This window comes from Neomonachus schauinslandi, chromosome 15 (genome assembly GCF_002201575.2).
Source record: "Neomonachus schauinslandi chromosome 15, ASM220157v2, whole genome shotgun sequence".
In the NCBI taxonomy this organism is placed as follows: Eukaryota; Metazoa; Chordata; class Mammalia; order Carnivora; family Phocidae; genus Neomonachus; species Neomonachus schauinslandi.
This window is the reverse complement of record NC_058417.1, coordinates 26,748,314-26,766,459: the sequence shown is the minus strand read 5'-3', so window position 1 is coordinate 26,766,459 and position 18,146 is coordinate 26,748,314. Positions and strand designations below refer to the sequence as shown.

The window sequence follows — 18,146 nt, the reverse complement described above, 5'->3', positions numbered from 1 at the left end:
ATGGTCAATTTTCAAGTTCTAGCACGTTTACAGAGGCCACTTCACTCATTCCATCGCCCAGCACATCTTATAGTATATTCCTTGCCTATCACTCTTGTTTTCCTCTCTCTCTTTTTATAGTATTTCCCAGTGGTTATCTTCTGCCCAGAACAATAGTGGGGACAAATTTCTTTCCCCAACTCATTTTCTACATTCTATGCTGGCTAAGGCATGTAATGTAAATATCTTCACATCACTTTAGCATGTGCTTTTTTTTCCCTTTGTTATTAACGTAACTTTAATTTCTTTGTTTCTCCCACTATTAGATGTAATATTATTCTTATTGTATAACATTCCACAGTTAGTGTTATCTGTTTGACTTTTTTCTACGTTGATCCTTTTTTTTCTTCAAAGTTTGTTTATTTATTTATTTATTTATTTATTTGAGAGAGAGTGAGAACTAGAGAGATCACAGAGGGAGAGGGAGAAGCAGACTCTCTGCTGAGAAGCCCGATGCTGCAGTCGATCCCAGGACCCTGAGATCATGACCTGAGCCGAAGGTAGCCGCTTAACTGACTGACCCACCCAGGCGCCCCCTAAGTTAATCCTTGCAAACATCTTACCTGGGTGTGAATAGCTATTGCCCATGGCAATTCTTTTGACTGCGAAATTAATTTTTCCATACTTAACAAGCTAACAAAATTTTTACTTAACTAAAAAAATAGCAGCACTGTTTAAATGGAGTGTAGTGATAGAGGTGTTCTGTATTTGCAATGTCAGTTACAATAGCCAATAACCACATGTGACTGTTGAGCACTTAAAATGTGGCTAGTCCATCTCAGGGACTGAATTTTTAGTTTTATTTAATTTTAATTTAAATAACCCTGTGTGGCTAGTGGCTACCATCTTTTTTTTTTTTTTTAAGATTTTATTTATTTATTTGACAGAGAGAGAGACAGTGAGAGAGGGAACACAAGCAGGGGGAGTGGGAGAGGGAGAAGCAGGCTTCCTGCAGAGCGGGGAGTCCAATGCGGGGCTCGATCCCAGGACCCTGGGATCATGACCTGAGCCGAAGGCAGACGCTAACGACTGAGCCACCCAGGCGCCCCTAGTGGCTACCATCTTAAACAGTGCAGGACTAGAACATCATGTTCAGACTTTTTAGATTGTTAACAGAAATGAGTTTACACTAGCTTAAGCGAAAAAAGAAACAACAGATTTAGTTTATTATTAACTGTCTATAATAATGGTGGATCTGATGTTAAACATTATTGAATCCAAGGGCACAAAGGGGACTCTTTTTGAGTCATTCTGTGGTTCTGCTTCTCTTAGGTGTTACCTTCTTCCAGTGTAAATGGAGTTTGTCCTTGTGGCAGGGAACATGATCACTGACAACTCATTTATATCCTGCCCACACATTGACCCAAGGGTAAAAAAGCAATCTTCCTTTGAGTTTCAAGGGGAAGTTCTAGAGAAAGACACTGATTGGCCCAGCATGGGTCATGTGTCCATCCTTGAGATAGTCACTGTGGACAAAAAAATTGGCTATTATAATAGACCAGACCTAGGTCATATGCATGCCCATGAGAATAAAGGGGGAGTGGGTCCTGTTTTTGAGAGCCCAATCAGAATAGTGTGGCTTAAGGGAGATGGAGTTTTCCAAGGGAAGAAAGGGTGCTGGGGAGGTAAAAACAAGCTAAATTTTTATATGTTAACATAATTTTTACAGTTCAATTAGGTAGTGAACAGTAAGTCTAAACTCAATTATAGTGCTAGAAATCCATGTCAGGATAGTTCAAAAGAAATTTTTTTTAAGAATTTGGTTCTTAAAAAAAAAAAAAAATTTGGTCCTCCTAACTAAAAAGCCTGGAGGTTCTATGCCTTCAGACATGACTAATTTCAGTTGCTTAACTAATAATCAGTCTCTATCTCTGTTTCTTGGTCTGGTTTCATTTATGTTAGCTTTGTTTTCAGGCAGACCTTCTACACATAAAGATGGACTCTGCCAACATCAAAAATATATGATGCATTCAGCTGAGGATTTCAGGAGACCTCTCCTCATGTTTACAGTGTTATGCTTAAGGTCCATGTGCTCTCTTTGTGGCCAGGGAGACAGAGCCAAATGATTGAGAGTCTGGTCAAAATGATCCAGAGCCCCATCATTACAAGGAGTAGTAAAAAGGCAATAGGAATGGAATACATAACAGACAAAACAGTAACACATTTTTCCTTTTTTTTTTCTCATTTATATGCTGCCTTTCCTTTTTCTTTTTTTTTTTTTTTAAGGTTTTATTTATTTATTTGACAGAGACACAGCGAGAGAGGGGACACAAGCAGCGGGGAGGGGCGCCTGGATGGCTCAGTCGTTAAGCGTCTGCCTTCGGCTCAGGTCATGATATCAGGGTCCTGGGATCGAGTCCCGCATCGGGCTCCCTGCCCGGCGGGAAGCCTGCTCTCCCTCTCCCACTTACCCTGCTTGTGTTCTCTCTCTGGCTGTCTCTCTCTCTCTGTCAAATAAATAAATAAAATCTTTAAAAAAAAAAACAACAAGCACAGGGTAGTGGGAGAGGGAGAAGCAGGCTTCCCGCCGAGCAGGGAGCCCAATGCGGGACTCGATCCCAGGGGATCAGGACCTGAGCCGAAGGCAGACGCTTAACGACTGAGCCACCCAGGCGCCCCTATATGCTGCCTTTTCATATGAGCCTTAATTATAAATAATTTTTTGACATGGATTTAATTTACTTTGTTGATACACTTTGTACAATGAAGATGAAATAAAGGATCTGTTACCGTTTTGTTATTCATATAGTAGTGGGATTGAAGTTTCAGATGGAAAGGAAAATTTTATGATACTTATATAGCATGCATAGTATATTATGTAAATGATTCAAGGCAAAAGAGATTAGGGAAAGAATAAAGAAAATAACGCTCAGGAAAGGTAAAAAATGACTAAAAATCCTCTTCTAATTTTTTTGTGACTCAGTTTTCTTTGAGTAGCTGCACTGATACAATTCTTTAACACATTCCTGAATTAGCATTTATTTCCCTTGCCTGAACATATATATATTCTTAATATCTGAAAATTTCGGTGGTGATATCATAGTACAACTTTCCAAACAACCTCCGTATCCACTGGTAGAGTATAGGGGATTTTTTTTTTTTCCTTCTACCCTCTAGGTTCTCAGCAAGGATTTATAACAAAAGAGAGATTAACAAGAGAAAAACAAACACATTTATTAATATATGTATCATGGTAGAAACTCAGGGTTGAGTAACTTAAAGCCTGGCTAGAACTTGAGCTTATATAGCATCTTAACAAAAAAATCCAATACATTTTCAGAGAATTGACAAGACAAATAAAAAGGATTTTGAGTTTCTAGGGTAGATATATTCATGGGAAGGTAAATATATGGGTGAATAATGGAAGATAAAGGCTAGTCAATAGTTTGTTATGCAGAGTTCTGTGGTGCTGATAAGGGTCTAAAGTTGTTGGTGATTTATGTTTGTACAAATTTAAGTCTTGTTCCTAGGCAAATGGGAAAGGACAGAGTGCTTTTTTTGTATCTGCTGCATTTCAGTTGCCTTCAGTTAAAAATAATCCTTATGCCAAAGTGGCATATTTTGGAATGGTAAACTCTTACCTTTCTGGGAGAATGTTTAAATTAAAATAATTAAATTGTTGCATAGCTACTCAATGGAGCATTTTAAAACCATTTAAAATAATAAATAGAGTAAGATTGGTGGATTATAATAATACCAATGTCATGGTTATGATATTGTACTGTAGTTTTACAAGAGGTTATCAGGGAATCTGGGTAAAAGGTGCATAAATCTCTGTATATTTTTCTTATAACTCCAAATGAATCTATAGTTATCTCAAAAGGTTTAATGAAAATATTTTTAAATCATAATTCTAAATTCTAAGTGTATTAACATGTAATATTTATTTTTTACTTATGTAAAAAGATCAGGTTAAGATCTGTAGGTACACTATATTATAACTGTATTAAATTATGCATAGGAAAAAAAGACTAGAGAAAGTATACTAAATGGTCACAATGGTTATATCTAAATTGTTGGATTTTAAATGATTGTCCTTTTCTTTACTTTTCATCATTTTGTAAATGTCCTCTATGAATACATACTATTGTGAAAACAATACTTTATCTTTTTTCTCCCAATCCTCAAAAAAGTGAAAGTTATCTTTTAAAAATACCTTTAAAAATCTTGCTTTCTCAGCATGCCAATGTGAAGGAAAAGATAACCGAATTCCATTACTAAAGGAAGTTTTTGAGGCTTTTCCTAACACTCCCATTAACATCGATATCAAGGTCAACAACAATGTGCTGATAAAGAAGGTACGTGAGCCAATCCCTCTTCTGGGTATGTTGTATCGGATTTCACAAACTGAATAAGGCTACAGTAGGTGACTTCATAGATTGATAATATTCAAGGAAATGTGACACTCTAGGGATCAGTATTGTTTTAAATAATGCCCTGGTAGAAGAGATCACTTTACTGTAGGAAGGCCTATTTCCAGAGCAATCTGTCCTGTCCCAGTCATGGATAAAAGTGAGCTCCTGTGAACCAGTTGTTTGGCATCGATATAATTAACTTCTTCAAATTTACTTGCTTCCTTTGTAGTTAGTTTATATCAAATGACTAAATAGTTGCCTTCTATTAGATAAATCATAGAATGGTAAAATGTAAGTAATTGCTTATATTTTATAAAATAATCTGAATTCACATATTGGTTCTTCCCAAAGTTTATATTATTCACTGGCAGAAAGTCAATTGTAATCCATTTTTTTAAAGATTATTTATTTATTTATTGGGGGGGGGATGAGTACGGGAGGGGCAGAGGGAGAGGCAGGCTCCCCGCTGAGCAAGGAGCCCAATTCGGGACTCAATTCCAGGACCCTGGGATCATGACCTGAGCTGAAGGCAGAGGCTTAACTGACTGAGCCACCCAGGTGCTCCAATTGTAATCCATTTTTTAAGTGAAGTAATGTAAGCGGATTTACCAGTAGGCACATGCATGAACTTTTGCATTTTCACATGTAGGTTTCAGAGCTGGTAAAGCAGTACAGACGAGAACACATAACGGTGTGGGGTAACGCCAGTTATGAAATTGTAGAAAAGTGCTACAGAGAGGTAAGCTTCAAACATGATACGGAATGATCTTTCTTGCTGTTGTTGTGTATCTATAAATGTTATCACACTAATAATTTTTAGAAGTATCTTATTTCAAAGTCTTGATACAAAGACAGATAGTACTGGGTGGAAGCACCTAACCAGAAGTTTACTAATAGAGGTAATGGATTTAATAGAAATAATGTATGTGGGCTGGCTCACAGAATTCTTATTTTCACATGCTAATAATATTAATTGTTTGCCAACATTTTATTATGTACATTATGAAACAAGATATGATTCCTGTCTTACAATGTCTGTTTTTTGTTAGGTTATTGAAACTTTTGTGTAATTTTAAATTGAGGAAAGGATTTTAGTCCTTCAACTCTGTAACTCAAGCTTCTCTGTTCCCTACCTCCCAAACAGAATTAATCAAATTAAGCCAAGATCATAGTTATCAGGTGGTATATAAAAGTAGGGCCATCTACCCACCAAAATTTTTCTGTTTGAAGAAAATATATCTATAAAAAGTTAATTGGATATATTTAGACATGGTATGCTAAGCCTCTATAAGCAAGTTTAGCTATATACTATAGCTATTATAAGTATAGTTTATATACTTATATACTATAGCAAGTATAGCTAGGAGAATATGAAATTCAAAATGTTAAAAAAAAAAAAACCTTAAGCATTAAAGACTCTCTCTCAGAATACAAGTGATAGTGCAGAAGAAATACTGTGACACAAATAGCAATTCAAAATACAAAGATTTCTTTTGGGAAGGCCTTTCTTCCTAGCAAAGAAGGCAAAAACATAGATCCATAGATCCAGAATTGGCACCATTATAATTAAAAGTACCATTGAAGCCTTCATTAAGGCAAGTAAGATTTATGTGCCACAGGCTCTCTGAGATTCCAAGGTAGCTTGTGTACACAAGGAGAAAACAGTGATCATTGGGATAAATGGCTTCAGATGCTAAGAATTTAGTGCTAAGACTTTCCCATAACTAATCATTGTCTAAGGGTATTTTCACGTGTCATTAAAAGTGACTGTACGGGAGGCCTCATGGCCTGCTGGTTGTTTTACATTATTCAAATGTTTTTTAAAAAATAAAAAATAGTGATAACAGCAAATGCTGGAGAAGATGAGGAGAAGCTGGATCTCTCCAGATTGCTGATGGAAAAGTAAAATAGTACAGCCACTTTCTTCATTTGTTGGGTAGATTTCTTACCAAACTAAACATACACTTACCATATTAACCAGTAGTCTCACTCTTGGGCATTTATCTCAGAAAAATGAAAACTTATGCACATAAAAACCTGTATGTGAATGTTTATAGCAGCTTTATTTATTATAGAAAATACTGGAAACCAACCAGAATGCCCTTCAGTGGGTAGATCTCTGAACAAACTGACATAACCACATGATGTAATACTATTCAGCCATGAAAGGAAATGAACTCCTGATACCTGTAACAACCTGGACTGTCCTAATCCTCAAAGACATTTTGCTTAGTGAAAAAAATTAACCTCAAAAGATTACATACTGGAATCTCTATATTGTACACCTGAAATTAATATAACTATGTTATCTGGAATTTAAAAAAAAAAATTAAAGAAACAAAAACCAAAAACAAAACAAAAAGATTACATACTGTATGATTGCATTTATGTAACGTTCTCAAAACTATACACATGAAGAACAGATAAGTGGCTTCCAGGGGACAGAGACTGGGGGTCGGGTAGAGAGTGGGGGCAATAACAACAAAAAGGTAGGGGGAGGGAGTTCTTGGCTGTGATGGAACTGTTCTGTATCTTGATTGTGGTGGTGGTTACACGAATTGAAACACTGCTAAAACTGCACTAAACCTGGGCACCTGGGTGACTCAGTTGGTTAGGCATTTGCCATTGGCTCAGGTCATGATCTCAGGGTCCTGGGATTGATCCCCGTATTGGGCTCTCTGCTCAGCAGGGAGTCTGCTTCTCCCTCTCCCTCTGTGCTCCCTCTCTCACTCTCTTTCAAATAAGTAAATAAAATCTTAAAAAACAAAAACAAAAACAAAACTGCACTAAACCAAACACATGCACAAATGAATGCAGATTTTAAAAGTGGTGAAAACTGAGCAAGATCTATAGTCTAATTAGCAGTGATATGCCAGGCCGATAGGGTGTTAAAAAGAAAGGAAAGGAGAGGAGAGGGGAGAGGAGGGGAGGGGAGGAGAGGGGAAGGGAGGGGAAAGGAGAAAAGAGAGGAGAGGGGAGGAGAAAGGAGAGGAGAGGAGAAGGGAGAGGGGAAAGGGGAAAGGAAAGGAAAGGAGAAAGGAGAAAGGAAAGGAAAGGAGAAAGGAAAGGAAGAAGGAAGGAATAAAGAAAAGAAAAGAAAAGAAAGAAAGAAAGAGAAAAGAAAACAACAAAAAACGCCCATGATCTACCAGTGTCAAGTCCTGGTTTTGATATTGAACTACAGTTACATCAAATGTTACCGTTTGGGAAAGGTTAAGGGTACATGGGACTGTGTTTTTACAACTTTTTGTGAATCTGTTGTTTCAAAATAAGAAGTCCACTTCTGGGGCGCCTGGGTGGCTCAGTCGTTAAGTGTCTGCCTTCGGCTCAGGTCATGATCCCGGGATCCTGGGATTGAGCCCCACATCGGGCTCCCTGCTTGGCAGGAAGCCTGCTTCTCCCTCTCCCACTCTCCCTGCTTGTGTTCCCTCCCTGGCTGTGTCTCTCTTTGTCAAATAAATAAATAAAATCTTAAAAAAAAAAAAATAAGAAGAAGTCCACTTCTGACTCAGAATCACAGAACTTTTCCCTTGATTCACATATTTTTCTCAAAGCCTCTGGCTTTCTGTCATTTTAGAATTTAAAAACTCCAAAACCTCCAGCAGTAATTTTCAAACATCATAGTAAAAATGTCTCAGTCATATTTTTCATATTATGAACATGCCATATAATTAAGTCATTGATTTATAAGAATTTTACATTAGCCCTTTAGTTCCCAAATGCTAGAAACTAAAAATATAAAAATAACTTGGCTAATTGGATTTAAATTAAAAAAACAAAAAAATATATAAAAAGAAAAATGGGGCACACAGTGGGGAGGGGAAAACATGTGGCGCTTAGTCTCACGCAATGATTTTTAATTCATTCTTACTTAATGCAGTGGTTCTTAAGCCTGGCTGTATGTTGGAATCACCTGGAAAGTCTCAAAACAAAACAAAACTAATGCCTGGGTCCCATTCCATAAATTCTATTTATGTCATTCAAGTATAATTGAAACACGATGTGGTATTAGTGACTCCACAAGTCTATACGTTAGGCTGTTAACCACACACTATTACAATACCATTGACTGTGTTCCCTATGCTGTACCTTTTACCCCCATGACCTATTCATTCCCTGACTGGAAGCCTGTATCTCTCACTCCCCTTCACCCATTCCTCCACTCCCCTCCCCTCTAGCAACCATCAGTTTGTTCTCTGTATTTATGGGTCTGTTTCTGCTTTTTGTTTGTTTATTCATTTTGTTTTTTAGATTCCACATATAAGGGAAATCATATGGTATTTGTCTTTCTCTGTCTGACTCATTAGCATAATACCCTCTCAGTCCATCCATGTTGTAAATGGCAAGATTTTCAGATGTTCTAATTTAGAAGTTACCCAGTGGCACCAGCTGTTACGTCAGTGGTGGGCCAGCATACCAAACCCCGCCCTCTCCTGCCCTCTCCCACCCTGGGCAGCCTGGCATGGCTTTCCAGAAGTACCAGTTATTGTTTTTAGTTCTCTGGGTCCAAAGTTGTGTAAGTTTTGAGGGTCGGCCCGAACCCTGTTTTTCCCATAAGCTCTGTTACTCTTAGGACATGAATTTGCAGAAATCAAGTTTTTCAGGGACTTGTACATTGTGTTACAGCTGAAACACCTGCATATAAATAAGCCTAAAATGTTACAAAGTGTCATGTGAACATAGGGGCAAAAGAAATCCTCAAACTTATTTACTCTATTTTTTTTTAAAGAAAGAAGTGGGTAATTTAGAGGTAATATTTAAAATAAATTACTTTTCTGCATAACTTCTTCAATATATTACTTTTGTATAGAAAAAAATCAGCTTTAGGGTGCCTGGGTGGCTCAAGCCGTTGAGCGCCTGCCTTCAGCTCAGGTCATGATCCCAGGGTCCTGGGATCGAGTCCTGCATCGGGCTCCCTGCTCAGCAGGGAGTCTGCTTCTCCCTCTATCCCTCCTTCCTGCTCGTGATCTCTCTCTCTCTCTCATGCTCTTTCTCTCAAATAAATAAAATCTTTAAAAGGAAAAAATCAACTGTACCATAATTTCTGTTTGTTTTAAAGACAAATATAGGAGGGGTTAGGGAGATGGGGATATGAGGGGCCATTTGCTGAGCATAGAATTTCGGTTTTACAAGATGAAAAGAGTTCATATATATATATATGAAGCTTGCATTCTGAGCGTTTTGGGATCTTGAACACATTTTACAATAGAAATCTAAAATGGTGGCTAGATTCTTCGACTAGCTTACAAAATCCTATTTATATTTGATGCATAATGTAGTTGAAAAATGACATTTGCAACAGTGTTTATATTTTATCTATACATATCAATATCATATCCTGCTTAACTAATATATAACTATATCTATAGATTGAAACACCTATATATCTATATGGATATATGTGAATATATATCGATCTTTAGTTATATATTTTTTAAATAGGAGTAAGGTTACTGAATATTTCATTTCTTCATTTCTTTGTCTTATTCCATTAGGTTCAGTATTTTTAATCTCTAGTGATAAGCACTATCACCAACAGACAGAAGTGGTGTTGCAAGCAGAGAATAGGGAATAGAGATACTTAAGTATCATCAATTAACAGCATAGGGCTTGACAATAAATCCTGACCCATTTGGCAAGGACTAGCCATTTTTAAATGTGGTGGGTTTGGAGATGGATATTGATAATTCAGGGAGTACTTTTAATGAATGTCCAGATACAGTCTTGGAAATTTTGAGGATGTGAAATAATCCTCTTCATTTGAGCAGTTGTAAAGTAACATAATATTGCTTGTGTCTTTTAGAATTCAGATATTCCTATACTCTTCAGTCTACAACGTGTTCTGCTCATTCTTGGCCTTTTCTTCACTGGCCTCTTGCCCTTTGTGCCCATTCGAGAACAGTTTTTTGAAATCCCAATGCCTTCTATCATACTGAAGTAAGTGGTTACTCTGTTTTCATCAGTTATCATTATAGGGGGACTAAGATCAAGGCTCATTAATATCAATATAAATGATAAAGAATAGATTGCTATAGGGACGCCTGGCTGGCTCAGTCGGTAGAGCATGTGACTCTGGATCTCGGGGTTGTAAGTTTGAGCCCCACATTGGGGGTTTAAAAATAAAATTAAAAAAAAAATAGATTGCTGTAGTTATTTACATGTTGGATTAACTGACCTGTATTAATAATACTTTTTGATATCATTAAGACACATTTTTCTAAAATGAGTAATATAGGATAAGTATTTCATCTGGACCCATTTCAGGTAACAATGACTTTCTGTGCCTGTGTACTCAGAATTCAGGTACAAAGAATTGAGCTTGGGCGCCTGGGTGGCTCATTGGTTAAGCGACTGCCTTCAGCTCAGGTCATGATCCCAGAGTCCTGGGATCGAGTCCCACATCGGGCTCCCTGCTCTGCGGGAAGCCTGCTTCTCCCTCTCCCACTCCCCCTGTTTGTGTTCCCTCTCTCGCTGTGTCTCTCTCTGTCAAATAAATAAAATCTTAAAAAAAAAAAAAAAAAAGAATTGAGCTTAACTGTTGAAGCTTAATAATTCTTTTATTCTAACATGTAATAGCAATTGCCCTCCAACTTCCCTAATTTATTTATACCTCAGTTGCAATATGCAGCTGAAATTCAATTAAACTCCAAATTCTCGGGGCACCTGGCTGGCTCGGTCAGAAGAGCATGCGACTCGATCTCAGGGTTGTGAGTTCAAGCCCCATGTTGGGCCTAGAATTTACTTAAAAAAAAAAATTAAATGTGATCTCACCTGCATGGAAACTTTTTTCATCCCCAAACAGAACTTTAAAAGATCAAGCTGAACATTAGTGCAGCAGTCATTAGGAAATATTGGTAAGAAAAACAATTTGGTCGGTACCGTTGTATTCAGCATTTGTTTCATGCTTGTTTTCCAATTTGAGTTTCTTCATGATGAGCATGTTTATTTTATCTATTCCAAATTACATTTATGGGCAGTTTTTGTAGTTATTTCTCAGACAGAATGGAAATCACTTCTTGCCTACAAAGAAACCATTTTCATTTGCTGGATTAAAATGATTCCTGACCATTTACTCCCGAAATACTTAAGCTTCCTCTGGCTTGGCATGGACTGTTGTCCTTTCTGGATTATCTCCATGTGTTCTCTTAGAAGCAGGTATTACTGAAATACAGACAGATGAACAAACTTCATAGAATTAATCTTTTCTCTAAAAACTAATTGTGGGGCGCCTGGGTGGCTCAGATGGTTAAGCGTATGCCTTCAGCTCAGGTCATGATCCCAGGGTCCTGGGATCGAGTCCCGCATCGGGCTCTCTGCTCCTTGGGAGCCTGCTTCTCCCTCTGCCTCTCTCTCTCTCTGTCTCTCATGAATAAATAAATAAAATCTTAAAAAAAAATAAAATAAAAAAATAAAAACTAATTGTGGATTAAGACAAGGTAGAATATTGTGTGTGTTTTATTTTTTTTTTTTATGGATGACAGTGGGTACTTCCTAAGACAAAGTAATCATTTGTTTAATGAGGTAATTAGTGTTTGAGATACTAAGTCCCTGAGATTCCAGAAGTTGCAAGCAGTACTTCCCACCTGGGCTACATCGAGGGAAAAGAGGATTTTATTTAGAGAGCTTCTAATAAAAACTGAATTCAGAGAGAAAGGAAAAAAAAAGGAATTTAAGTGTGGAGACTCAGAATTATTCCAAGAGTACAGACAGGACGAATTAGAAAGGAAACAAGAAGTGAAGCTCCAGGGGCAATGGAAATCACTGCGTGCTGTTAAACTTAGAAGCTGAGAAGTTTTGATAGTAGAGAGAGGCTTACCAGAGATTTGCTATGTGTACAACCCAAAGTTCATGACACAGGTAGTTGTGCTGCTCCAGGCATCTGAGGAAATTGAAGAAACTCAGCATACGTCCAAAGGTCAAGTATAGAAAAGATAATTAAAAAGAACAGGGCCTAGGTTCCATATTTGCAAATCCAACAACGTGCTACATCATCACATTAATAAAAGAAAGGATAAGAACCATATGATCATCTCAATAGATGGAAAAAAGCATAGGGAAAAGACAAAGTACAACATCCATACATAATAAAAACCCTCAACATAATAAAGGCCATCGAGAAAAACCCACAGCTAATATCATCCTCAATGGGGAAAAACTGAGAGCTTTTCCTCTATAGTCAGGAATAAGACAGGGATGTCCACTCTCACCAGTTTTATTCAACACGGTACTGGAAGTCCTAGCCACAGCAATCAGACAACAAAAGGAAATAAAAAGCATCCAGATAGGCAAGGAAGAAGTAAAAGTTTCACTATTTGCAGATGACATGATAATATATATAGAAAACCCAAAAGACTCCACCAAAAAACTGCTAGAACTGATACATGAATTCAGCAGTCACAGGATACAAAATCAACGTACAGAAATCTGTTGCATTTCTATAAACCAATAAGGAAGCAGAAAGAGAAATTAAGGAATCACTCTCATTTACAATTGTACCAAAAACCGTAAGATACCTAGGAATAAATCTAACCAAAGAGGTAAAAGACCTGTACTCTGAAAAGAAATTGAAGATGACACAAAGAAATGGAAAGACATTCCATGCTCAGGGATTGGAAGAACAGATATTGGTAAAATGTCTATACTCCTCAAAGCAATCTACACATTTAACGCAATCCCTATCAAAATACCAACAGCATTTTTCACAGAGCTAGAATGAACAATCCTAAAGTTTATATGGAACCACAAAAGACCCCAAATAGCCAAAGCAACCTTGAAAAAGAAAAACACAGCTGGAGGCCTCACAATTCTGGACTTCAAGTTATATTACAAAGCTGTAGTAATCAAAACAGTATGATACCAGCACAAAAATAAGACACACAGATGAATGGAACAGAATAGAAAATCCAGAAATGAACCCATAATTATATGGTCAATTAATCTTTGACAAAGCAGGAAAAAAATAGCCAATGGGAAAAAGAATGTCTCTTCAACAAATGGCGTTGGGAAAACTGGACAGCAACATGCAAAAGGATGAAACTGGACCACTTTCTTACACCATACACAAAGAATAATTTCAAAATGTGAGAACTGAAGCCATAAAAATCCTAGAAAAGAACATAAGCAGTAACTTCTTTGACATCAGTCATAGCAACTTCTTTCTAGGTATGTCTCCTGAAGCAAGGGAAACAAAATAAAAAACTATTGAGACTACATCAAAATAAAAAACTTCTGCATAGCAAAGGAAACAATCAGCAAAACTAAAAGGAACCCACGGAATGAGAGAAGATATTTGCAAATGACAGATCTGTTAAAGAGTTAGTATCCAAATATATAAAGAACTTATAAAACTCAGTACCCCAAAAATGAATAATCTAATTAAGAATGGGCAGAAGACATGAATAGACATTTTTCCAAAGAAGATATACAGATGGCCAGCACACACATAAAAAGATGCTCAACATCACTCCTCATCAGGGAAATGCAAATCAAAAGTATGATGAGATACTCATGCCTCTCAGAATGGCTAAAATAAAAAGCTCAAGAAACAACAGGTGTTGGCGAGGATGTGGAGAAATGGGTAATCCTCATGCACTGTTGATGGGAATGCAAACTGGTGCAGCCACTGCGGAAAACTGTAATGAGGTTCCTCAAAAAGGTAAAAATAGAACCATCCTACAATCCAGCAATCATACTACTAGGTATTTACCCAAAGCATACAAAAATACTAATTCAAAGGGATATAGGCACCTGGATGTTTATAGCAGATTATTTACAATAGCCAAGTTATGGAAAACAGCCCAAGTGTTCATAAATAGATGAATGGATAAAGAAGATATGGTATGTGTGTGTGTATGGTATGTTTATATATATATATATATAAACACAATGGAATATTACTGAGCCATAAAAACAAATGAAATCTTGTGTTTTGCAATGACATAGATGGAGCTAGAGAGTATAATGCTAAACAAAATAAGTCAAAGAAAGACAAATGCCATATGATTTCACTCATATGTGGAATTCAAGAAACAAAACAAATGAGCGAAAGGAAAAGGGAGAGAGAGAGGGGCAAACCAAGAAACAGACTCTTAACTACTGAGAACAAACTGATTGTTACCAGAGGGGAGGTGGGTGGGGGATGGGTTAAACAGGTGACGGGGATTAAGGAGTGCACCTGTTGTGATGATCACCGGGTGATGTATGGAGTTGTTGAATCACTATATCGTACACCTGGAACTAATATTACACTGTATGTTAACTAACTGGAATTTAAATAAAAACTGGAAAAACAAAGAACAGGGCCCAGGTCTTCAAATATTGAAAGGGGAAGAAAAAACATGCTTTTAGGGGTTTTTTAGTCACATTTTTGCCCCATGTATCTTTTAATTTGTAGTAAAGTTTGGTTGTATGTTTAAGTTCACTATATACTAGTGCTCACTTTAGCAGCACATATAGTAAATCTACTATATACTAAGTTACAGCAGACAAGGTGAGAGAAAGAAGCTTCACCAAAAAAGAGAAGAGACATGAGCCCCAGGCACCCAGGGTCTAGAAAGATAACTTTCATTATTTTTTTTACCTTTTAGTAGTAGTAGCAAAGTCATCTCAAAATCAGTAGAAACAGAGAACCCGGGGCGCTGGGTGGCTCAGTCGTTAAGTGTCTGCCTTCGGCTCAGGTCATGATCCCAGGGTCCTGGGATCGAGCCCCGCATCGGGCTCCCTGCTCAGCGGGAAGCCTGCTTCTCCCTCTCCCACTCCCCGTTTGTGTTCCTGCTCTCGTTATCTCGCTCTCTGTCAAACAAATAAATAAAATCTTAAAAAAACAAAAACCCAGAGAACCCAAATGGGTTTTATTTTAATTTACTTTTGGGGTTTTTTTACAAGTATTTTTTGAGCACATACGAAGTGCAAAGCAACTTTGTTTTTGGACTCATTTTATCACAGTGATATACCTTCTTGTGTTTCTAATTTCTGATTCAAATTTTTATTTTGCCTCAGGCTAAAAGAACCACACACTATGTCCAGAAGTCAAAAGTTTCTCATCTGGCTTTCTGATATGTAAGAATTTTAGTTTCTTGATATACAAGTTATTGTTTTAGCTGAATCTATTAAATACTATGTTTATAATTTAGAGCAAGCTTTCTATATGTGATTTGTAACAAGGATGATAAGCACCTACTCTGTGGGTGGATGTATATGAATCATTTAGAACTACTTTAATTACTAGTCACAAAACCTTAAGAGGAATCTTGAGAGATAATCTCATCCAGCTTCAGGAGAAAACTGAGTGCCCTCCTAACCAAAGGTAAATGATTAACTTAGAGTTATCTAGCTAGGTAGAAGAGGTGGTGGTATGTATAACCATTCCCTTCTACCTGTTTGCTGTTTTCAACTAACCTGCAGTCAGAGACATGGCAGAAAGAAGTGTGTATAGCAATACAAGTATATGTAAAAGTGTATATTGATTAGTGGCACATTTCTCTGAAAAATCTGCACGAAGACTTAATAGCAGACAGGAAGCCCCACCTTTAGGGTGGGCATCTCTTTTAAAGAAAATACTTTCATTTCTCAGACATGTTGAGTTTAATTTTAGGTAAATAACACAATGTTGCTGTGCTATACTTTGCTTTAAAATGGAACCCAGAATGCTTAAATAATAGCCCTAAATCACAACCTTTTAAGTTACTTAACCTCCTCTTTCAGAGAGTTGGAAAACTAGTTTTATCTTTTCTCTGTGCCACAGGGTTTATTCTTTTTTGCTCTATTCCTGATTTAATTTCTAGTTTTCAAGGATGCATTTTTAATTGGTGTTAAATGCATATGATTTTTAGTTTCTCTTATTTCATCACTTTAATAGACATAAACAGAATAGAAATAATATGTATAACTTTCCAGTATAGTTTGTTGCCATCATGCTCAAGTGATTTATATTCTAAGAGTTCACTTTTAAGTCAATTATTTAGCACTTTAAAAAAAGCTGCAGTTTTCCTATTTATAGTGTAATCAATGGACATTAGGTTTCTAAGATAGCACATGAAAGACTAATCCATTATGTAAATGAACTATGATATTCTAGAACTTAGCCCAAGTTCACTGCCTTATTTTAAGTTGGAATGTTAGTCAGACTTCCCAGCTCTTTCTCACTTGTTATGGTGTCGACAGGGAAATCGAGGAGGCCTCTTGTCTACTGAGTGGCTTCAATAAGATTGGGTCCCTTGAGGATGTAGTTACAGAAGAAATAGGAGGTTCTGGTGGTCCACCAGTAAGCGGCCAGCCAGCAGTGAAAGGAGATCCAGTGGTTAGAACATAAATGCATCCACCACAGTTATTACTTGAGGCCATTGCTTTATTGTTGCTACAGCATTGGGATTAAATTCAGTTAGGAATTACAAACTCTAAATGGACTAAATTAGGACTAAGGACTAAGAGTCCTTCGTTAGAGTTAAGAGATATCTAAATCTGTCCTGCTTTTCTTTTCCAGCTTACTAATGAGAAAAGCCTTGTTTGACCACCTCACTGCCAGAGGCATTCAGGTAAGTTTCTGGAATGATGCATTTTTTTTTTTTAAGATTTTATTTATTTATTTGAAAGACAGAAAGAGACAGCGAGAGAGGGAACACAAGCAGGGGGAGTGGGAGACGGAGAAGCAGGCTCCACGCTGAGCAGGGAGCCCGATGTGGAGCTCGATCCCAGGACCCTGGGACCATGACCCGAGCCGAAGGCAGACGCCCAACGACTGAGCCACCCAGGCGCCTGGAATGATGCATTTTGGAAACAGTATAGCTCACCAGTTTAACAGTAGTGTAAAGGGCAGGAACTTAATTTGGTTCCAACTCTGATGCTGCTGCTTTACTGGTTCACATATGAAGACCTTAAACTTAACAAGAAAGCATTGGCATTTTAGTAACTGGAGTCCACTTATATATAGGTGACAGTAGCTGAAGCCAGACAGTGTATATTTAATGGGTAAAGTAAAAAAATTTCATGGGTAAAGTAAAAAAAAATTTAAAGTGTTCAATGATTTCTTAAAATTACAGGTTTAAAAGGTTGTTTCTAAGTATGCTGAGATTGTAGTGTATAAAGGCTATTATAAAATTTGAACCTTTCATCTCATACTTCTCATGCTTCTAATTTTCAGGTCTATATTTGGGTATTGAATGAAGAACAAGAATACAAACGAGCTTTTGATTTGGGAGCAACTGGGGTGATGACAGACTATCCAACAAAGCTTAAGGATTTTTTACATAATTTTTCAGCATAGAAAAGGAGGTACTCAGAAGCACTCAAAGATGAAAAGACCTAAAGAAAAACAAAACAAAACAAGTTTGCCATCATTTCCCTAAGCCATTTCCAGAATGGTAAAGGTTTAATCATTTAAGTTTTTATTACCTCATTTTTAAGCTTGTCTGAGAATGTAGAAACTATATATTGTATATTTATTTTAAAGAACATTGCATATTTTACATTTGTAAATTGTTTAGAAAGATAACTGGTTATGAGATGTAAGTAGATTATTGATCAAGAGTTCTGTATATGATGCAGTATTCTATTATAAGTAATTGTAAAATCAAAGACTATTGGATAAATTTGATATTAGCCTTCACTGGAGTAAGATCAACTAATTAGTAAACCAAAATTATTGAAGGCCAGTACAGCTATGCTGAGTTGTCTCGTTATTTCTAGGTACATCTTAGTTTAAAAGGAAAGAAAATGCAGTGGGAGGGGAGCTTAGAAATCAGTGATATAGTTATC

At 37.0% G+C, this 18,146-nt stretch overlaps 1 protein-coding gene across 2 annotated transcripts in view; it reads left to right on the top strand.

Annotated features, from left to right (window-relative positions):
* Positions 1-17,701, top strand: part of GDPD1 (glycerophosphodiester phosphodiesterase domain containing 1) — a 47,096-nt gene extending 29,395 nt beyond the window's left edge. The window contains exons 5-10 of one of the 2 annotated variants that reach the window (XM_021704240.2): positions 4,219-4,337; positions 5,044-5,133; positions 10,198-10,331; positions 15,393-15,452; positions 16,876-16,927; positions 17,533-17,701. In XM_021704240.2, the coding sequence (XP_021559915.1) occupies positions 4,219-4,337; positions 5,044-5,133; positions 10,198-10,331; positions 15,393-15,452; positions 16,876-16,927; positions 17,533-17,655 (578 nt within the window). In that variant the 3' untranslated portion in view covers positions 17,656-17,701. Of the gene's footprint in view, positions 1-4,218; positions 4,338-5,043; positions 5,134-10,197; positions 10,332-15,392; positions 15,453-16,875; positions 16,932-17,143; positions 17,191-17,532 lie in introns of those variants that run through there. The other variant, XM_044921640.1, reaches the window with a different exon arrangement.
* Positions 17,702-18,146: the final 445 nt, after the last annotated feature.